Here is a 22,533-nt window from a genome sequence, read left to right as displayed (position 1 = left end):
ATGGCGGGTGTGCGGGCGCGCACCATCCAGCGATCCTGCACCACCACAGTTGCCTACCAGGTAGGTCGTGGCCGCGCGGCGATGTTGTGTTTCAAGTGTTTCTGTACGCTTTTCAAACATGTTGCAAGCCCATGTTTCAAGTGTTTCAGTTGTTTTAGATGTACGTTTCAATTGTTTCATACGAATGTTGCAAAAGTAGATCAGGATGTTGCATATGTTGCAATGGTTGTGCACGTATGTTGGAAGCGTCTATTCCCAATGTTTTATCTATTTTTTTGTACATGTATGTTGCAAGTGTTTGAAACGCATATCTCAAGTGTTTCATCTGTCTTCTTTTGTATGTTGCAAGTGTTGCATCTCGATGTTTCAAAGTAGATCGGGATGTTGCACATGTTGCAATTGTGTTTCAGCTGTATGTTCTAAATGTTTCATCTGTTTTTAGAAGTATGTTGCAACGGTTTACTCTGGATGTTGCAAAAGTGGATTGGGGTGTTGCACGGCGCCAGGGGCGTCCTCGGGCCCGTGCGGGCTGTGCGATGGAACAGGGCCCCAAAATTCATGGGCCTCAAAATTTGCTAAGTATCCTAAGTATATATAATAATTTTAGGCTTTGTTTTAATTAGTAAATCAGCTACAGGCCCAAAAACGTGGCTGCTACTTCCTTCAGAGAAAAGCACCACACGAGTCCACGATCGTGAGAGTTCGTGACCTGTTACTTCCTTCTGGAGAAAAGTCTGTGGCCGGCGATTCTTCTTCATGTAATTAAGTTCGTAATCCTTGGTGGCTTCGTCGCTTGGACTTGTTCCTCGCCCTCGCCGTTGTTCGTCGCTAGAGAGTCGAGACCTAGTCGCAATCCCAGCCGGCTACCGGCCAGATCCAGATCGATCGGAGACGGCTAGGCAGAGATCACCGCCTAGAAAATTCCATGCCCACCCCCTATTTTATTTAGTTAATAATCTTTTGTGTATTGTCTTTGTACACAAATTGATCTAGTGTAATTGTTCCAACTTGCCAACTACAATGATACAAGAAAGACTTAATGCAATGGCATTAATAGCACTTGAGAATGGCATGCTGAAGAAGATTGATTATGAATATATCATTGAAGATTTCATTTAAAAGAATGCTAAAAGAATATCGCTTTTCATGTGATGGTTAGACAACAAGTATGATTCTTGGTCTATACTGCTATACTTTGTAATATATTGATATTTGCCATTATTTTTTTTTGTTTTGCCGATAGATGTTAGGCCCGCACTTGTTGTTTCGAACTGGACCTTATATTGTGCGGGGCGCGGGTGCTGGGGGCGGGACATGGGGCGTGAGTCAGGATGCGGATGCGGGAAGCAGCGCAGGTGTCAGAACCGCGTCCGGACATGGGCGCTAGGCGTACCGAAGATTAAAAGTTCATAGTTCCAAAATGTAAGTCGATCTGGTTTTTTAGTGCATAGTTTTTACTGTACACGGAATCTACCCACGAAACAAACATCCAAATTCCAGAATGGGTGGTGCAATTAGTCTATCTATGGAATCAACACGTTCTTCCAAACTAGCAAAGATGCAAGGAAGAAGAAGAAGAAGAGACGGTGAAGTCACAAGAGAGGGATAAGCAGCCTGTTCGTTTCGGCTGAAACGATCGTGGATTATTACTGTTAGCTGGTTTGGTGTGAGAAAAAAATACTATTCTGGCTTATAATCCACGATCGTTTACGACCAAGCGAACATGCTGAAGAAAGGGCTGGAGGCGCATGAGTCGAGTGAATCGGCAGCCTTGTTCTTTGTCGGTGGGCGTCACCCATCAGGCCGTGACTGCCTGGGGTAGCCGGAGACAGAGGTAAGGGAACTGAGCGTTCCGGACATTCCGGACAGTGAATGAAGGGAACAAGCGTTCCGAACGTGGGTATGGTACCAAATCCGCGTTGGTGAGAACAAGGATCCGGACGTCCGGGTACCACAATTGGTGCATCCGATTCATTTAGTTACGCATCGACCTAGGGTTTCCTACGCCCGCAACAGAGGTCGGCGTCGACGATGGAGATTGAGACGCCCTCCATCAAAGCGGAAGCGGAAGCGAAGTAGGTGGTGGCGCTTCACGCGGCGGAAAAGGCGGCGCGAGCAGAAGAGGAAGATGACGACTATGCCGCCGAGGCTGATGACCACAATGGCCCTACTCCTTCGCCGACAGAGGATGAGACGGTGGCGCTTCACCCAGCGGAAAAGACGGCGCGGGCAGAAGAAGAGGAAGATGATGACGACTACCTCGCCGAGGCTGATGACAACGAAGCCAACGCTAGACAGTTTAGGGATACCTGGAACAGGCTATTTGCTTCGAAGACACCAGTGAGTTATTCTCTCTCTCCGATCAGATCAGATCCGTGGAACCTATCTTTAATTTGTACAAATTGGAACCTGACCTTAATTTGTAAACTGGAACCTGTCCTTAATTTGAAAATTGGTACCTCGGTCGGTCCTAATGGCCGTTATCGCCTCATGGTTTAATAACATATAGGGGCTGCTTGGATATGAGAGTTAATTGCTAGCTAGGTAAAATTAGCCAAAATTAGCTATAGTGCATCCAAAGTTCCAAACAAGAGGGCTAAATGGCTAATATGTGGACTAGTTTTTAGCCATGTCTTCAATTAGTTGTTAGCCAACTAGCTAGCCAACCACAGCTAATTTGGGCTAACTCTTAGCCCCCAACTTGTAACTAGCCATGTGGATCCGAACAGGCCTATGGTCTTACTGACTGGGGACTGATATGTATTTTGGTTCCTTTGCCTAGCTAGGTGCTCTTGCCCAGCAAGCTTATAGCAAGTAATATGGATGCTTGGTTCCATCCCTCGACTCAGTTTGCAGTTGGCAAGGATTTCCTTGCTTGCTTCTGGATACATTTCAAGTTTGTGTAAGGATCCAGTCATTCCCTGTATATGTGCTACCTAGGATATATCAGAGCTTGCTTGACCAAAAAATAGCTGAGATACCATATTTATGTGTCGTTAAGCATTGCCGCTGCTTCTTAACCCTTGATTTAAATCCACTTGCAGCAAAGATCGGTAACAAGCGTTTCACGTTCAAGAAGCCTAAATGGCCGCAATGGGCTAGCCAACCGACTACGCTGCAGATCTTTTCACTCAAAGTCGCAAGGATAAGGGGCGGCTTACAGTGGCCCCTCCATGTGTTTGGAATGGTTGCTATACGAGACTGTGCTGATCAAAATCGCAACATGATCTTCGATCGCTCGAGAGATAACTGCCAAATTCTTACACAAGATGTTTGTATTGTTTCTTATTACTTGCCATTCAGTGTCATGATTGTTGCTTTGCTGCTTGATGAACCAGGGAATCACCCCCCCCCCCCCCCCCCCCCCACCCCCCCAATCAACTTTCCTGTCTACCCAAAGTGTTGTCTGTTACCACAGCAGCGTGTGTGCCTCCGGGATGTTTCTATGTCTGTGGTTCCGCCACACTGAACTACCCTATTAATCCAATTAGTTCCGTCAAGGTCCAGCTTATTTGACATGAAGAGGAAGGAGAGCGTGTTATACGTGGCAATCCATTCTTTTAGATGTTTTTTAGAACTTGTTATGTAGTACACACTGTGAGTTTCTTTATCTGCAATCTCTTGGCCGGTTATATGTTTGTGGGTTTGGTAATAATAAGAGAAGCAAATAACTACTTACTAATCAAACTGACACTTAATTTCTCAACACATTTGGAGTTCCATAATATAGGGAGCACATGCACGCTGTGTCAGCTATATGGCAAGCCCCTAGCTAGGAAGAGGGAGGGTATGACTGGTTGATATATGGGCCCCACATATTGAGATGGAGGCCGATGCCCTATGTGGTGGTCAACGCTAGTGTTGCATGGTCAAATCCGCTCCACGTTGGATAAAACAGCCCCGTCGGCGCCCAAGTGCTAGAAGTGAACGGTTTTGACAGTTGAGGTACCAACATTAGACGATTTTGTAGTTGAGGATCAAAATTATACGAACCCGGCGAATAGTTGAGGGGCCAAAAGTGGACTTAACCCTTTCCTCTCATGGAACAAATAGTTTTATGTAGTTTTTTCTGTTGTGCACTTTTGTGTTGATAATGCTGGTTTTTTGTTGTTCTACACTGTTTATTATTATATGCTGATAACCTCTTGTTTCACTCCAGTTTACTTAGTATCTGTTAAATGGTTCTGCATATAGGTTCCGTATTTGAATCTGACGGGGCCTTCACGTGCTGTTGTGTTGTCCGACCCTGCAACCTTTGAGGTTGATCTGAAAGTTAAAGGTGCTACTGAATCGAAGGATGAATGCTTGAGTTTTCTAGCCGTAACTTACATCAACTATGAGGGCTTTCTCTCACACCACCTTACAAGGGAGTACCATAGCAGGCTTAGCACACTGGAGTTTGGACTTGGCTCTATGACTTATTCGCTCGAGGCAACAATCGCTTTGCGAATCACCAGTGGGGAATGGCCAAGTGGTTTCCGTGCGAAGTTTACTGCTAGTACCACCAGCATAAGTTGCGCGGAAGTCATCTTGCTTGATTCTGGGGATGATAAAGTGTCTGTTGTTGGTCATGGAAGAAATATCACGCTTTCACGTTCTGTTGTATCTGTTGAATATCTTGTGGAGCGGCTCAAGGTTTGTGCGAAGGCATTGCAAGGTGATCACGTTGTTGCTGGTAGACAGATGTTTTTCAAGCCTCAGAGAGATGGTGTGAGCACTAGCGGAAACAGTGACTTTGCCGAGTGTCTCGGCAAAGACCAAAAAACACTCGGCAAAGGCTTTACCGAGTGTAACACTCGGCAAATAGCACACGACATCTACAGTGTCGACAAACAGCTATTTACCGAGTGTTTTTTATCACGCACTCGGCAAATGGTTTGCCGAGTGTCAAATTTGGCACTCGGCAAAAAAAGTAGTTTGCCGAGTGTTTTTCAAAATACACTCGGCAAAGGATTATTGTTTGCCGAGTGTTTTTGGGAATTACACTCGACAAACTTATTTTCCAAAGAAAAAAATATTTTTTTCTCAGCATACCATTATTGTTTGCCGAGTGTTTCTGGGAATTACACTCGGCAAACCTATTTTCCAAAGAAAAAATAATAATTTTTTTTCAGCATATTTGAGTTTAATAGCTGTCATACAAAACACTCTTAGTACACCATATCTGATGCATATCATGCTCCTGGCAACATAATTCTCATAATAACCACATGGACATAGAAATGAAGATGTAAAATTTAAGAGACTAATGACAGGTATAAGTTCACAAGAATCAACATCCAGAAAAAATTCAAAAACTATGCTACCAAAATAGTGAAGGTAAAACCATCCGCACCCTAGTAGACATGTCTTCTACTCCATTCTTCATGAAACTAGTGAATTTATCCTGCGTGTTCCCAATTCCAGATGGTGATGCAAAGAGACACAAGGCTTATACTGGTTCGGGCAATTCGAGCCCTACGTCCAGTCTGAGAGATCGATCTTGTATTCCTTGCACCGAAGTGCTTGTAGTAGGGGGTTACAAGCCAGGTGAGAGAGGGAGTTAGTCCTAGGTCTCGGCGAGGTGTGGGCTGCTTGAGACGTTGCTCTCAGGCGGCTGGGAAGTGTGTGTTACAGGGCCTTCTTCTCCGTGAGTCCCTCTCCCACCTGAATGGCCCAAGTCCTCTCCTTTTATAGCCTGAAGGGAGGACAAGGACGGTACATGTGCTAACTATACGATGTCGTGTAAACAGAGGCGGCGTGTCCGGGCCCTGTAGCCCGTTCCTGTGGCGGCGCGGTCGTCGGAGTGGTCCGTCCTTGGAGCGCTGGGGCGACGTGCTGGTCACATCCGTCCCTGTGCGTCATGGGAGCTCCTGGGCTGCCTCGGAGCGAGTGCGGCGGTCAGGGTGCGGATCGCTGTGGATTGACTGTGCGCGAGGCCGAGGCTCGGTTGGTGCCGAGGCCGAATCGCGGTGGGGGGTCTCGGCAGACGTGAATCCCGAGATGGCCGAGACCCTGGTGCAGAGTGTCGAGGCCTGGAGGGAGCGGTTGATCTGGAGTGCCGGTTCGGAGGCGATGATGACCTAGGCGAGGCTGCCCATGCCGTGTTGTTTTCGAGGCAGGGATCGCGGGGCACAGTGTAGTGCAGGCGCTGATCGCGGGCACAGCGTCGGGATATAGTGACCGGTAATCCCCGCCGTGCCCTGTCTCAGCTGGTATGGCGCTGATGCGACCTCACGTCCCGTCGGCCATTCCGTGGTGCCCAGCCATCGTCCGGCTGAGATTGCGGGAGTGGTTGACGTATTAACGGGACATGACGTGCTGTCGGGAAGATCGGTCGAGGCGGGGGTGATGGGCTATGGACAAGCCGGCCTCGGGCGATACGGAGAATGAGGCCTCACGCGAGATGGAGATTGGACTCCTTGCCGAGGCCTTCCATGAGAGGCCTCGAGTGGGGCGGAGATTGCGTCAGGACGTCGAGGCCTCCTGTGCGAGGCTCGAGGCGAGGCGGAGAGCCTGGCGGGCTCGGACGTGGCCGGTGATGAGCCCATGGCCTACCTTCTAGCTTTGTTTTTGATGGGACTTAAGTGACCCTTTTGATGTACGCTCGGGGTACCCCGTTCTACGGTACCCGACAGTAGCCCCCAAGCCTCCGGGGGAGTGCGTGCACTCTCCCTGAGGGTTTGCCGAGGCTTGGTTTATAGCCGCTCCTGTAGGGGTTGTGTTCTGTTTTTTGAGGTTTCGGTGGGTGCGCGCGAGCGCACCCGCCGGGTGTAACCCCCGAGGCCCTGGAAGAGTGGAGTTACTCCTCCAGGGGCTTTTTTTGTTTTCGTGTTTGAGTGAGGAGTTTTTATCGTATTTGCCGAGCCCACAAGTGCGAGTTCGGGTCGCGGGGGTCTCGGCGAGGTTGCAGGAAGAGCCCTCCTACCTCCGCACGGAGCGAGAGGTCCGTCAGGGGTCCCCCTAGCTTTTGGTACGACCCTCGCGCTTCCTTTTCACTCGGAAGGAGGGGTGGAATGTGTCAGGCTACCCTCGATGGGCACGAGCGTTGGCACTTCCGGTGAGCTGTTATCGGGTGAGTCCGAGTGGAGGCCCATGCCCTGTTCGCTAGGGGACAGCTAGCGGTCCAAAGACACACTCCAAGAGTACCAGAGGGTTTCTCTAGTGGGTGCCGAGGCCGTTCGCTGGGCCTCGGTGTCTCGGTGCCTCCCTACGGTGAGATCCCATTCGGAGACTTCCCTGCTGGTCTCGGACACGACTTAGGACGCCCCGAGCGACTGTTCGCTCGGGCCTCGGCCATTCGTAGGCTCGTCCCGAAGTTGTCCCTAACTCTGTTGCCCTGGGGCGGCTGTCGAAACCTCTGGGGGCCCAGCCTTCGAACCCCTGGACCGTAACGGGCTCGGTGCCCTTTATCGTATTTGTAATGAAACTCCTAGCACGGACTTAGACCGTTTGTCTTTGTCTTGGGTGCAGGAGGAGCCCCGAGCCTCTGCCTGGAGCAAGAGGGCGGTCAGGGGTCCCCTGGCTTTTTTATACGCCCCTCGCGCTTGAGGGTTTGTTTGCCGAGGCCCCTTTGGGCGCGAACCTTGGTCACGGGGTCTCGGTGAGGTTGCAGGAAGGGCTCCCTAGCCTCCGCACGGAGCAGAGGGCCGTTAGGAGCTCCCCTGGTTTTTTGTACGACCCTCGCGCTTCCTTTTCGCTCGGAAGGAGGGGTTGTTTTGCCGAGCCCCCTCGAGTGCGAGCCGGGGTCGCTAGGTCTCGGCAAGATTGTAGGAAGAGCCCCCTAGCCTCTGCACAGGGCGAGAGGTCCGTCGGGGGTTCCCCTGACTTTTTTGTGCGACCCTCACGCTTCCTTTTCGCTCGGAAGGAGGGGTGGAATGTGCCAGGCTACCCTCGGTGGGCACAAGCGCTGGCACTTCCGGTGAGCTGTTATCGGGTAAGTCCGAGTGGAGGCCCATGCCCTGTTCGCTAGGGGACGGCTAGCGGTCCAGAGACACACTCCAAGAGTACCAGAGGGTTTCTCTAGTGGGTGCCGAGGCCATTCACTGGGCCTCGGTGGCTCGGTGCCTCCCTATGGTGGGATCCCATTCAGAGACCTTCCTGCCAGTCTCGGACACGACTTAGGGCGTCCCAAGCGTTTCGCTCGCTTGGGCCTCGGCCCCGTATAGGCTCGCCCGCTGTCGTCCCTAACTCTATTGTCCTAGGGCGGCTGTCGAAACCCCTTGGGGCCCAGCCTTCGAACCCCTGGACCATAATAGGCTCAGAGCCTGGTTCCTTCGTATGAATGGAATAGGCCGGGGGGAATATCTTCCCTATTGGCTCAGCAATGGGTGGCGTGCCTTTTGCGGCGGTTTCCTGGGGAGATGAAACGACGCCTGCTGCCATAGTGGCCGAGCGTGACGTGGTGGATGGGACGTAACTGTTCTCTCATTTAATGAGAAAGAAGTGGGCGCGTGGGCCGGCGAAATCGGCTCGTGGTTAACTGCGCTGGATCGGGGGGGAAACTTCCCCGATTTCATCGCCCGTTCGTTTCGCCTTCCCCTGCATAAATACTCGAAGAGTCTCGCCCCTCCTCACCTTACCTCGCCTGTGTTAGCTCGGCCTCCATCGAGCCGTCGCTAGAGCAGCGGGTGCCGAGAAGAAGAAGGGAGAAGAGCGAGCCAGGGAGAAAGCGAGAAAAAGCGAGAGCGTGGGAGAAAAAGAAAAACCCACCGTCGCATCCGTTTCCTCCATCGCACTCATGGCCGGCGACATTGTTGTTGTCGAGGTGGACCCCTGGGATCCCTCCGATGTCATCGTGGAGACGCTCTAGTCGCTCGTCGATGGTGGACTCCTTCGTCCGGTGATGGACCCTAGCAGGCCGGAGTGGATCGCTCCATACGGCGAGCCAGAGCCGAGGCCTCACGATGGCTACGTCGTGAGCTTCGTCTCCTTTCATGAGCGTGGCCTTGGCGTCCTGGTGGATCGGTTCATGCGGGCGCTCCCGTACTACTACGGCGTGGAGCTCCACAACTTCAACCCCAACTCCATCGCACAGGCGGCCATCTTTGTTGCCGTCTGCGAGGGGTACTTGGGGATTGCTCCCCATTGGGAGTTGTGGCTCCACCTATTCTGGGCGAGGCACACCACCAAGCCGACGGGTACGTCAGGTACGAGGAAAGCGATGAGGGCCGGCGGCTGCACTCTCCGAGTGCGCCAAGACCGCTAGCACCTCTACATCCTGGCCCAACTCGCGTCATCCAATCACCGGTGGTACACGAGCTGGTTCTACCTTCGTAACGACGACGGAGGACTTCCCCCTTACACTGGGTGGATTGTGGGGAGCTGCCCAGAGAGATGGAAGTACGGCGTCCCGAAGGACGACCAACCCAAGCTGCAGCCGCTCCTGGAGGGGCTGGCGAGGCTGCGGGGCCATGGTCTTACCGTGGCTGTGGTTATGGCCGCCTTCCACCGCTGGAGGGTGCTGTCGCTGATGGCTCGGCGGCGGCGGCTGTTCGAGATGAAGCCGGGTGAGCCCATTGAGGGCATCTGGATGTCCTCCTCCACCCTTTCCGACGAGGAAATTCTTCGTCGGGTGGGGGAGATGGTAGAGGCGAAGCTGAGGGGCGGCAACCTGACCCCTATCGTGATGCGACCGTCGCGGGGGTTCCTCTCGCTGGTAAGTCATGTGCCGCTGTAGCCTCCGAGCCTCCTCAGTCTCCCCTTACCCCTTGTTCCCTTATGCGTGTTTGTCGTTCCTGCAGGGGATGAGGGATGTGTGCTCCTCTCCGCCGCCCATTCCTGAGGACGCGAGGCGGCGGGCGATCAACCGAGCGCACACCGACGCGCAGAAGAAACGGAAAGACGCCAAGGCGGCGAAGCGCACAAAGCAAATCCTCACGTGCGAGGAGCTGGATAAGCGCCGCCGTCAACAAAGGAAGGATGGTCTCCCGTTGGAGGAATCCCCGTCGCCGTCGCTGTCGACGGAGGCCTCGGACGGGGATGACGAGGGCGAGGTGGGGCGAGGTCCCCTGGACCACCTTCCTGACGTAGTGGAGGTGGTGCCCGGGGCGTTGGCAAGCAGCCCGGCACTCCCGGGAGCAGGAGGAGAAGCGGACCCGGGGTCGGCGATTGCCCGCTCCGGGGCCGAGGCCGACACGCCCGAGGCGCGGGCGTTGGGCAAACGCGTCGTCAGCCCGGTGGGCTCGACGGCGGTGGTGGTACAAGTGGCGGCGGAGGCGACGCAACCGCCCCCGCAGAGGGCCGACGGGGCGCCGGGGTCCTTTGAGGACTGGCCGGCACCGATGGACACGGAGGCGATGCCTCTGCCGCCGCCACCGCCTTTGTGGACGAGGGTCGCCGTGGCGAAGCGGTTGCCGCCCCGTTCAAGGTAGGTGTATTTTTTGTGGGGTCGCAGTGCCTTTCGTTTGCTCTTTGGTCTCGTACTGACCCTGTAGGTGATTTTTCCTTAGTCGGAAGCGGCCTGCGGACGAGCTTCCCTTAGCGCCCCTTAAGGCGCTCAAGGCGAGCCCCGGCTCCTCCGCCCACTGGGTGGCGGAGGCACAAGCCGCTATACAATGCGGCGCGGCGTCGGCGAGGGCCGACCAGAAGGAGCCGGCCACCCAGGGAGGGGCTGCCGAGGCGACCCCAACATAGACGGGGGAGGGAGTGTTTCCACCCCGCGAGGGCGAGGCTCATGAGTCAGATGGGGCCAGTGTGCCCTTGGTTGCCGAGGCCCCCAGGGTCTCCGAGGCTGGGGCGACGGAGGCCAGGGCGCCCAAGACCGCTGAGGCCGCAGCGGCGGGGGTCGGTGTTTCTGCGACCACCGAGGCCATGATGGTGGAGGCCAGAGCCCCCGAGACCATCGAGGCCATGACCGCGGAGGCTGGAGCCCCCGAGATCACTGAGGCCAACGTGATGGCGGAGAGGCCGTCTGCCCAGGAGGCGGAGATGAAGGCGGCGGAGGCCTTGGTGGCGCCCTTGGTTCAGGGCCCGCTGCTGTTACGAGAGAGCGCCCGGGAGGCGGAGGTCTATCCGATCTCCTCCGACGATACTTCCCAGGCGCGGGGGGTGGTTGACGCCGAGGAGACCGGCGCCGTGGAACAGCCGGCTCCGACCTTGGGCGAGGGAAGCTCGGCCCTCGTGCGGGTGCGACCCGAGCCTCGCGGGTGGGAGCACCCGCGTGTACTGTGGCGGAGCCGGGATGACCCTGAGGGGGAGCCCCTGTTCGCTCTCGAGGACGCAGCCAAGGGCGGGCGCTGGGACACCTTCGAGCAATACCGCGAGCTGGCAGAACGGTCGCTTCGGACGGCGTTGTCCGTGGTGGCCGACGAACTGCCCGGAGTCGCCCAGGTTCGCATTTTCTTTTCTCCTGTGACGTTGTGTTTTTCTGAGTTTTGTTGCAATCAATGACCCCTGTTCTGCTTCCCTAGGAGCTCGAGACCCAGTCCCTTGGGAAGTCAGTCTTTCTCCAGCGGGAGAGGGACATCTAGGACCAGCTCCAGCGGCAAAGGGGCCTACTTGCAGGAGCCAACGAGCTTCTGGTGGCGCGGAGCGCGGAGGTGGAGGACCTTTGGCTTTGTTGTGCCGATGCGAGGGTCGAGGTGGTCACAGCCCAGGGGCAAGTCGCTCCTTTGACGGCGCGGGTCATGGAGTTGGAGGAGGAGCTTACCCGCGTCACCAGTGATCGGGATGCCTTCAGGTCCTGGGCTGAAGAAGCGATGGCCTCGGGCAAGGCCCTTGCTGGGCAGCTGGGGGCGGAGGAGAGTGCGCACCGGCTGATGAAAGGCGCCTTGGACGAGGCCCTTACGGCGGTTGAGGCCTCGCAAACCGAGGCTGTGGTTTGGAGGGGGACGGTCGAGGGTGAGTTTTATTCCCCTTGTTTTGTTTTCTTTTCCTTATGTTCGCTCCCTAACTTCCTTGTGTGACGTAGAGCTGGGGAGTGAAGCTTCCAGGGCGGCCAAGGCTTCTCGGGTCGAGGCCCAGCGGTTGAAGGAGAAGGCCGAGGCCTCCTGGGCCGAGGCCCTGCGCTAGAAGGAGAAAGCCGAGGCATGTCAGGTCGAGACCCGGCGCTGGGAGCAGAAGGCCAAGGATGAGTTCCGTGGGCTTCCGCCCCTAACTTAGGTTGTTTTTTTTCCCTCGCTTGACCTCATTCTGTTTTCCGTGGTGCAGAGTCAGAGGTGGAGGTTACTCGGGCAGCCGAGGCTTCCAGCGCGGTGCAGACGGTGCTCGAGACCGAGATCGGGGAGCACGAGGCGTTGAAACGTGCCGCCCTTTTCGCCTGCGAGGCCTTGGAGGTCGAAGGGGTTCAGTCAGGCAGCTCCCTTGGGAGCCGTTTGATTGCGCTGAGCAGCCAGATGCGCGAGCGGCTCCGAGGAGCGCTGCACATAGGTGTCAAGCGGGCGTTGGCCGTCATCTCCTCTCACTACGTTGGCGTCGACCTCCCAGCCATCAGTGATGGCTATGTCTTGCCTGATGATGACGAGGAGGCCGACACGGCGGTCATGAAGCTGATGGAGGCGGCGGAAGGCCCTGGCGCGGCGCTGGCGACGCTCTTCGAAGAGGAGGTGGTCCCTCCCCTACCATCTACCGATGCTGGAGGCCCTGAGCCTTGACCTGGGCCCAAGGGGCCATGTAAAAATAGAGTAGGAATTATCTTTGTACCGTAACGCTTGTGGCTGTCGAGGCCTTTCTTTTTGAAGTATTTGTGTTTCTTAGTTGTTTTTCTCGTGTTTCCGAGCCTCTGCCCTCTGTTGCTTCTGATCAGATTTCTTTTGCAAAACTCCTCCTTGGAGCCTAAGCCGTCCCGTGGGCGAGGGGTAGTGAGAGAGTGCCGTAGCCCAGAGGCGTAGGCCGTCTCACAACTCCACCGGCCTCTCGCTTAGGAAACAGACTTTGGTCCGAGGGGTTTTTACAACCGATTCGTCAGAGCATGCTGGAGACTTGGCGTAGGATTTTTTTTTTGAAAAACGACTGAAGAATGGTGCGTGGGACTTAGGGGGAGTCCCCCATCTAGCCCCCGAGGGAGGCTTGGTTCTGCCGAGGCAGAGCCGAGTCTCCCTTACCGTGTTATCGTATTGTCGAAACCCACGACAGGCTCGGGGGGGGGGGGCGTTTCTCGAAAGATTAGACCAACTAAAGAACGCTTTTTAATTGTATTCCGAGAAAAAATATATACAATGCTTGGAAATTTAAGGATAAAAGCGACGTAGTTGTTCTATGTTCCAAGCGTTGGTGAAGATTTCGCCCTTCTCGTTGGCCAGCTTGTAGGTCCCGGGCTTCAGTACTTGGGCGATGATCTACGGTCCTTCCCATGGCGGGGTCAGCTTGTGGCGGCCCTTGTTGCTCTGTGCTAGCCTCAACACCAGGTCGCCTACCTTCAAGTCTCGGCCTCGGACGCACCGGGCCTGATAGTGCCGTAGGGTCTGCTGGTATTTAGCCGAGTGCAGTAGCGTGACGTCTCGGGCTTCCTCCAGTTGATCGATGGCGTCCTCTCGGGTGGTGCGGTTACTTTGTTCGTTATAGGCTTGTAGCCTTGGGGAACCATATTCCAAGTCAGTGGGGAGGATGGCCTCGGCCCCATAGACCAGGAAGAAAGGCGTGAACCCCGTGGCTCGGCTTGGAGTGTTCCTTAGGCTCCAGATGACCGATGGGAGTTCGGCGAGCCATTTCTTGCCAAACTTTTTCAACCGGTTGTAAATTCTTGGCTTGAGGCCTTGTAGGATCATGCCGTTGGCACGTTCTACTTGGCCGTTGGTCCTTGGGTGTCCTACGGCTGACCAGGCCACACGGATGTGGTGGTCGTCGCAAAACGTCAGGAACTTTTTGCCGGTGAACTGTGTCCCGTTGTCGGTGATGATGGTGTTGGGAACCCCAAACCTGTGGATAATGTCAGTGAAGAACAGCACTGCCTGCTCGGATTTGATTCGATTGATCGGACGAGCCTCGATCCATTTGGAGAACTTGTCGATTGATACCAGCAGATGGGTGTAGCCTCCGGGGGCCTTTTGCAGAGGCCCGACCATGTCGAGCCCCCATACGGCAAACGGCCATGTGATGGGGATGGTTTGGAGGGCCAGGGCCGGGAGATGTGTTTGTCGAGCATAGTACTGACATCCTTCGCAGGAGCGTACTAGCTTGGTGGCGTCAGCGACCGCCATCGGCTAGTAAAACCCTTGGCGGAAAGCATTTCCTACGAGCGTCCGAGGTGCCGCATGGTGCCCGTAGGCGCCTGCGTGCAAGTCCCAAAGCAGGGCTCGGCCCGCCTCGGCAGTGATACATCGTTGGAGGACACCTGAGGGACTTCGCCTGTACAATTCGTCATTGTAGAGGACGTAAGTCTTGGCTCGGCGTGCAAGCCGTCGGGCTTCGGTCCTGTCGCTAGGAAGCTCCCCCCGATCAAGCCAATCGAGGAACGGGATTCGCCAATCCGCGTCCTGGTCGGTCTGCGGAGGCTCGGTGTTGACTTCCATGACCTCGGGCTCGGTCGAGGGGGTCTCGGCAGTAGAGGGGGCGTCGAGCCTCACCGTGGTTTCCACAGGTGGGCCCTCCTCTGTTATCCAAGGTGTAGTCAATGGAAGGTTTGTGGAGGTCTCTGGCAAAGACGTTCGGGGGGACCGGGGCCCATGCCGAGGCCATCTTTGCCAGTTCGTCGGCGGCCTCGTTGTACTTCCGCGCGACGTGGTTTAGTTCGAGACCGTCGAACTTGTCTTCTAGGCGACGTACCAACTTGCAGTAAGCCTCCATTTTGGGGTCGAGGCAATTTGACTCCTTCATGACTTGATCGACGACGAGCTGCGAGTCGCCCTGGACGTCGAGACGCCGTGCCCCAAGTTCGATGGTGACTTGTAAGCCATTGATGAGGGCCTCGTACTCGGCCACGTTGTTGGAGGCGGCGAAGTGGAGCCGCACCATGTAGCGCATGTGTACTCCGAGGGGCGAGATGAAGAGCAGACCCGCACCTGCCCCGGTCTTCATCAGGGATCCAGTCGAAGTACATGGTCCAGCACTCCGTCTGAATTTGAGCAGGTGGTAATTGGGTGTCGGTCCACTCAGCCACGAAATCGGCCAAGACCTGAGACTTGATCGCTTTTCGAGGCGCAAAAGTCAAGGTTTCCCCCATAAGCTCGACGACCCACTTGGCTATCCTACCTGAGGCCTCCCTGTTATGAACTATCTCCCCCAAGGGGAAAGATGATACCACAGTCACTAGGTGAGACTCGAAGTAGTGACGTAGTTTGCGCCGGGCTAGGACTACGGCGTAGACCAGCTTCTAGATGTGGGGGTAGCATGTTTTGGTCTCGGAGAGCACCTCGCTGATGAAGTAAATAGGTCGTTGGGTGGGCAGAGCATGCCCCTCTTCCTGCCTCTCTACTACTACGGCAGCGCTGACCACTTGGGTCGTTGCGGCGACGTAGAGTAAGAGGGCCTCATCCTTGGCCGGGGGTACCAGGACGGGAGGATTCGTGAGCAGCGCTTTGAGTCTGTCGAGGGCTTCTTCGGCCTCGGGGGTCCAAGAGAAACGCTCGGATTTTCTCAGGAGTCGGTACAGAGGCAAGCCTTTTTCGCCGAGGCGGGAGATGAAGCGGCTCAGGGCCGCAAGGCATCCCATGACCCTCTGTACTCCCTTGAGGTCTCTGATTGGTCCCATGCTGGTTATGGCCGAGACCTTCTCTGGGTTGGCTTCGATGCCGCGTTCCGAGACTATGAATCCCAAGAGCATGCCTCGGGGGACCCTGAATACACATTTCTCGGGATTGAGCTTGATGCCCTTCTCTCTAAGGCATTTGAAGGCTATCCTCAAGTCATCGATGAGATCCCCAGCCTTTCTGGTCTTGACCACAATGTCATCCACATAGGCCTCGATGGTCCACCCAATGTGGTCGCCAAAGACCTAGGTCATGCACCGCTGGTACGTGGCCCCTGCGTTTCTGAGGCCGAAAGGCATAGTCACGTAGCAGTACATGCCGAATGGGGTGATGAAAGAAGTCGCAAGCTGGTCGGACTCTTTCATCTTGATTTGATGGTAACCAGAATACGCATCAAGGAAAGACAGGGTCTCGCACCCCACAGTGGAGTCAACGATCTGATCGATTCGGGGTAATGGGAAGGGGACTTTTGGACAAGGCTTTGTTCAAACCGGTGTAGTCTACACACATCCTCCATTTCCCACTTTTCTTCTTAACTAACACGGGGTTAGCCAAGCCACTCTGGGTGGGACACTCCTTGATGAACCCGGCCTGCCAAGAGTTTCTGCACCTCCTCACCGATGGCCCTACGCTTTTTCCTCGTCGAAGCGGCGCAGGCGTTGCCTCACCGGTCTAGAGCCGGCCCGGATGTCCAAGGGCGTGCTCGGCGACCTCCCTCGGTATGCCCGGCATGTCCGAGGGACTCCATGCGAATATGTCAGCATTCGCACGGAGGAAGTCGACGAGCACGGCTTCCTATTTGATGTCGAGGGTGGTGCTGATCCTCAGCGCCCGGTCGTCGGGGCAGGCGGGGTCGACCGGGACGAGCTTGATGGCCTCCGCGGGCTCGAACGCCCCTGCGCGGCGCTTGGAGTCAGGCGCCTCGCCACTGAGTTGGTCGAGGTGGGCGATAAGGGTCTCGGTCTCCGCAAGAGCCTCGGTGTACTTGATGCACTCGACGTCATAGTCGTATGCATGTTCGTACATGGACTCAATCGTGATGATACCACTGGGGCCTGGCATCTTGAGCTTGAGGTAGGTATAGTTGGGGACTGCCATGAACTTGGCGTAGCACGGCCGCCCCAGGATGGCATGGTAGGTTCCCCCGAACCCGACTACCTTGAAGGTAAGGACTTCCTTGCGGTAGTTGGAGGGGGTGCTGAAGCAGACGGGAAGGTCGATGCGCCCGAGGGGTCGCGTGCGCTTCCCTAGCACGATGCCGTGGAAGGGTGCGACGTCGCCTCAGAGCCTCGACCGGTCGATTTCCAAGAGCTCCAGAGTGTTGATGTATAGGATATTGAGGCCGCTGCCTCCATCCATCAACACCTTGGAGAGTCGGGTGTTGCCGATGATCGGGTCGACAACCAGTGGGTACTGCCCGGGATTCGGAACATGGTCGGGGTGGTCGTCTCGATCAAAGGTGATCGCCTCCCGAGACCAGTCTAGGTACCGAGGGGTGGCCACCTTGACCAAGAAGACTTCTCGGTGTTCCCTCTTCCGCTGCCGCGCCGTAAGGCACGCCGAGGGTCCGCCGAAGATCATGAAGGCGTTGCGTACCTCGGGGAACCCGTCGTCCTTGTCGTTGTCCCGGTCGCCGGTGCCCTTCTGCTTGGCATCGTCGTCGGGGAGCCCGAGCCTGGCGTAGTAACGCCGCAGCATGGAGCATTCCTCGAGGGCGTGCTTGACCGAGCCTTGGTGGTAAGGGCAGGGTTTCTTAAGCATGTTGTCGAAAGGCCTAGGGCCCTTGAGGCCTCGGGGATTCTTGCGTTCCGCGGCCACGACCAGATCGGCCTCCAAGACCTCCTGCTTCCCCAGGCGCCCCTTTTTCTTTCTCTTGGGGAGGTGGGAGGCCGAGGCCTCGGGGGCCTCGTCCCTCCGCTTACCCTTGGTGTCGCTGTCGGGGAAGATGGCCCCAACAGCCTCTTCACCCGAGGCGAAGTTGGTGGCGATGTCGAGGAGCACGGTAGCTGAGCGCGGCACGTTCCTAACCTAACTCTCGAACCAAGTCTCGGCAGGTGGTGCCGGAGAGGAAAGCCTAGGACTGATCTCCGAGTCACCGATGCTGGGCAACTCAGTGCACTATTTGGAGAAGCACCGGATGAAGTCTCGGAGAGACTCGTCCGGTTTTCTGGCGACAGCTCTTAAGATCCCAGGAGTTCCCAGGGCGCACGTATGTGCCCTAGGAAGTTCCCGACGAAGATCCTAACCAAGTCAGCGCCAGTCGTGGATTTGTGAGGGAGGAAGGTGCTCGAGCCAGGCTCGCGCCGAGTCTGACAAGAGCAAGGGAAGGTTACGGATGATGAGCAGGTCATCGTCCGCGCCACCTAGCTGGCAGGCTAGGCATGTAATTGGCAAGCTAGAGTTCGGGGTTGGTCTCGCTGCTATACTTCGTGAGATTGGCTGGTTGCCGAAACCGGGCTGGGAAAAGAGCAGCGCGGATGGCCCTGCTGAAGACCCGAGGGCCTGGCAGTTCAGGAGAAGGACTGCGGTCCTCCTCGCTGTCATAGCGGCCAGCCTCGATGTGGGTGGTAGCCCTGGGCGGGCCCCTCGTTGTTGTGGCGTCGTCGCCTGCTGACCTACCTCATGGTCTCCCTGCACCTCGCGTCGATTGCTGAGGCGGTCAAGCAGCAGGGGACCCTGTGGGCTATCGGTGCTTGAGCAGGGCTCGGGACAAACTAAAGCTTCCTTATCCTGCCGAGGCTGGTGCTGTGGGCAGGTTTGAGGCGCCCCCATGCCGTCGGGAGGCGGAACTCTCGGCCTGCTGCACCACGGCGGTCTCTAGGAGCTCTCGGAGCTCGCCGCGGACCCGCCGCCCCTCCATGGTAGAAGGCTCGGGCATCGCGCGGACCAACATTGCCACAGCCGCGACGTTCTGGCTAGCGCGATTGAAGACTGGGGGTTGCTCGCTCCCTTCGTCGTCGTGGATGCGATGATGTACATCACGGGCCCTCCGTCGGGCTCCTCCGCCATCACCGCGACCTCGCTGCTCCTGTTCGAGAGAGTCTTGAAGCTGCTGTAGAAGAAGTCAGTCTTGTTCGACCTTAGTCTAGAGCTCACGGAGCTATTCCAGGTCTGGACGTTGAGGTCGCGCAAGAGCGGGGTTCTCGTTCCGTGCTGCCGGCAGGACAATGCGCGGAGGTGTGGCGGCGCCTATACCCGGGCGAAGCAGGGAACGGCTACCTGCCCCCTCGTCCTCCTCGCCCACCCTCGGAATCCTGAGCCCGACGTGGAAACACTCGCGAGTGGGGTCGTAGGTGCCCTCGTCGTCGGAGTCGGAGCAGCCGAAGCAGTAGTCGCTTGCGGCCAAAAAACGGCGCATAGCTCTAGGGTCGTGGAGTCCAGAGAAATCCGCTCCGAGCCATGCCTCGTCCTCCTCCGAGGAGTCGGCGTGGGTGTCCAGGTCGAGAGCGAAGCGCTGGCGGCATCCTGAGGGATCCTCATGAGCGGCAGCGTAAGCGTAAGCATAAGAGGCGGCGGCATTTCTCAACCCAAAGGGATATGGGGATGGTGCCGTCGCCGGACTTTGCTCCGCCGGAATTGGCTCCTCAGGGAGTGGTGGAGTGGAGCTTGATGACTGGGCATCGCCGTGTGCCACCGGCGTTTTTTCTTTGTCCAAGCTCAGGCTCAACAGGTCCCCAGCCAGGGACCCTGCGCCAACAGCTGGCCGTAGGATATCGGCGGGGAGCGGCGTGCCACCCTGGATTCATGTAGCGTCGGGGTGATCTTGCTCGCGTCGTGCCTGGCGGGCATGGCGAGAGCGGCCACCCGGGCGCCGCCTGCGCCTGGGCTGCCGGTGCGTGACTTCGTCGTTGGTTGGTGGGGCTCGAGGGGTGAGGAGTACCATGTCGTACTCATGCCCTAGAGACATGAACTCTAGGCTCCCAAACCAAACCACCGTGCCGAGATGCAATGGTCGTTCGGGGTCTGCCATCCGGAACTTGCTGGGATGACGAAACTGACACGCAGAGGCCCCTACCTGGCGCGCCAACTGTCGGTGTTTCGGACCGGGGGGTCCTCAACCAACTAGTGAATTTATCCTACGTGTTCCCAATTCCAGATGGTGATGCAAAGAGACACAAGGCTTATACTGGTTCGGGCAATTCGAGCCCTACGTCCAGTCTGAGAGATCGATCTTGTATTCCTTGCACTAAAGTGCTTGTAGTAGGGGGTTACAAGCCAGGTGAGAGAGGGAGTTAGTCCCAGGTCTCGGCGAGGTGTGGGCTGCTTGAGACGTTGCTCTCAGGCGGCTGGGAAGTGTGTGTTACAGGGCCTTCTTCTCCATGAGTCCCTCTCCCACCTGAATGCCCCAAGTCCTCTCCTTTTATAGCCTGAAGGGAGGACAAGGATGGTACATGTGCTAACTATACGATGTCGTGTGAACAGAGGCGGCGTGTCCGGGCCCTGTAGCCCGTTCCTGTGGCGGCACGGTCGTCGGAGTGGTCCGTCCTTGGAGCGCTGGGGCGACGTGCTGGTCACATCCGTCCCTGTACGTCATGGGAGCTCCTGGGCTGCCTCGGAGCGGGTGCGGCGGTCAGGGTGCGGATCGCTGTGGATTGACTGTGCGCGAGGCCGAGGCTCGGTTGGTGCCGAGGCCGAATCGCGGTGGGGGGTCTCGGCAGACGTGAATCCCGAGATGGCCGAGACCCTGGTGCAGAGTGCCGAGGCCTGGAGGGAGCGGTTGATCTGGAGTGCCGGTTCGGAGGCGATGATGACCTAGGCGAGGCTGCCCATGCCGTGTTGTTTTCGAGGCAGGGATCGCGGGGCACAGTGTAGTGCGGGTGCTGATCGCGGGCACAGCGTCGGGATACAGTGACCGGTAATCCCCGTCGTGCCCTGTCTCAGCTGGTATGGCGCTGATGCGACCTCACGTCCCGTCGGCCATTCCGTGGTGCCCAGCCATCGTCCGGCTGAGATTGCGGGAGTGGTTGACGTATTAATGGGACATGACGTGCTGTCGGGAAGATCGGTCGAGGCGGGGGTGACGGCTATGGACAAGCCGGCCTCGGGCGATACGGAGAATGAGGCCTCGCGCGAGACGGAGATTGGACTCCTTGCCGAGGCCTTCCGTGAGAGGCCTCGCGCGGGGCGGAGATTGCGTCAGGACGCCGAGGCCTCCTGTGCGAGGCTCGAGGCGAGGCGGAGAGCCTGGCGGGCTCGGACGTGGCCGGTGATGAGCCCATGGCCTACCTTCTAGCTTTGTTTTTTATGGGACTTAAGTGACCCTTTTGATGTACGCTCGGGGTACCCCGTTCTACGGTACTCGACACTATGCTACCAAAATAGTGAAGGTAAAACCATCAGCACCCTAGTAGACATGTCTTCTACTCCATTCTTCATGAAACTAGCTTCTTCACTGCTGCAAGAAGGAAGAAATATGAACATAGTACTGTATGTCGGTAATTACAAGAAATGTAGACAAACAGATGCTTTGTAGGAGTTTATCTTGAGTTTACATCAAAATGCTAAAGAAATGCTTATCACCTAAAATTAACTTGATTCTCTAAAGACCATGAACAGCCCTAAGTAATATAAAACATCGCTAAAGTACAATTAAATATGAGATTGCATGAACACTATATGTATCCGGATATGAACACTATCTGCATGGAACATCACTACAGCTCTAAATTTCAGATTGCATGAACAATATCTGCATATGAGATGTGCCAATTTTCAGTAAAGGAAGGGCAATCAGAGAGGACGTATTCTAGCAATCAGTTTCTGTATCAAAATATGCTTCCACAGCTATGTATATCAATCTTTGCACTAGAGCATTTGAACACACTTATCACAATGTATTTGAAGAAACGTGATAAAATTCTAGAACTATAATTATGCGGCATTTTAGTACATGTATCAACTAAAATCTAATTCAACCAAACACAAGCTAGATGATAGAAATTTACAGGTTACGTATGTTCAGTATGGAAGGTGTTCAGTACATGTACACAGACAATAGTAAAAAGATAGGCTGCGCAGAATAGTAAATAGAAAGAATAACTAAAATTTGTAGTATCGTATTTGAACTATTCCACTGTTAAATGCATAAATACTAATTATATCTTCACGGATGGGCTGCCTGTTAAACACAAAATGCCTCAGAAAATCATCTGTATAAAATGCCAATACCAAGAAGACAAGCAAACACCTAACTATACACAAGGCTGAAAGGGAAATTAAAATACTCCAGTTCAGATGTTTCAGTTGGTATACATCATTGTAGAGAACTCTAGAAAATTCAAAGCATGTTTAGTCGTCTGGTACAATCTCAGTCCCCGGTATGACCCAAAATTCAACAGACACGAAGACATAGTACTCAGATACTAAGATGAGATTGTGTCAAAAAATAACGTCATTACTCCACTGAATACCCAAATCGAAGGCAGCATAAAACCATCAACACAACAGCTAATTACAGGAAATGAGGAAAATGTCTTTTTATACCTAGTGCTTGAAGCATCAAGCTTGCTTGCTTCTTCCCTGGAGGTCAGAACATCGACACCTATTGCTGAATCACAAGTTAGAAGAATATGTTTATGATTACTCGGAAAGAAACATCAGTCCAGATCTGAGAAGGACATTGGGAGAGAGAAACAGGACACCTTATCCAGATCGGGAGAATATGTTTCTGGCACTCGGCAAATATGTATTTTGCCGAGTGCTATTTTTCGGCACACGGCAAAATGCGTCTTTGCCGAGTGCCTTTTTTCTGGCACTCGGCAAATATGTATTTTGCCGAGTGCCTTTGTTTTGGCACTCGGCAAAGAGACATTTTGCCGTGTGTATTTTTTTTGGCCCTCGGCAAATCAGTTTTTCAAAGCAATTTTTGAGGCCCTAAATGAATTCAAATGAAAAACTTTTCAACTACAAAGTTTATTTTGGTCATTTC

The 22,533-nt window shown here is 55.3% G+C and overlaps 1 protein-coding gene and 1 long non-coding RNA gene across 2 annotated transcripts; one reads left to right on the top strand and one right to left on the bottom strand.

The window, feature by feature from the left end:
* Positions 1-5,168, top strand: LOC136465082 (uncharacterized). Its single transcript, XM_066463963.1, has 5 exons — positions 1-60; positions 2,319-2,340; positions 3,045-3,271; positions 4,195-4,729; positions 5,155-5,168. Exons 1-5 carry the CDS (start codon positions 1-3, stop codon positions 5,166-5,168), a joined length of 858 nt encoding a protein of 285 aa, XP_066320060.1.
* A 23-nt stretch (positions 5,169-5,191) lies between these two features.
* LOC136462599 (uncharacterized) lies at positions 5,192-22,204 on the bottom strand. Its single transcript, XR_010760764.1, has 3 exons — positions 22,089-22,204; positions 20,910-21,000; positions 5,192-5,297 (listed from the first exon to the last, which is right to left on the bottom strand). It is a non-coding gene; the product is annotated as an uncharacterized lncRNA (long non-coding RNA).
* Positions 22,205-22,533: the final 329 nt, after the last annotated feature.

Source organism: Miscanthus floridulus, chromosome 7 (assembly GCF_019320115.1).
Source record: "Miscanthus floridulus cultivar M001 chromosome 7, ASM1932011v1, whole genome shotgun sequence".
Lineage (NCBI taxonomy): Eukaryota > Viridiplantae > Streptophyta > Magnoliopsida > Poales > Poaceae > Miscanthus > Miscanthus floridulus.
The sequence above is the reverse complement of the archived record's forward strand: the minus strand, read 5'-3'. Positions and strand labels throughout refer to the sequence as shown.

Excerpts from the sequence above, each read along its gene's own strand:
- LOC136465082 (XM_066463963.1), top strand. The coding sequence starts at position 1 with ATGGCGGGTGTGCGGGCGCGCACCATCCAGCGATCCTGCACCACCACA. Across the intron at positions 61-2,318 it reads CCACCACAGTTGCCTACCAG|GCTATTTGCTTCGAAGACAC; the intron begins GTAGGTCGTGGC and ends TACCTGGAACAG. Across the intron at positions 2,341-3,044 it reads TATTTGCTTCGAAGACACCA|CAAAGATCGGTAACAAGCGT; the intron begins GTGAGTTATTCT and ends ATCCACTTGCAG.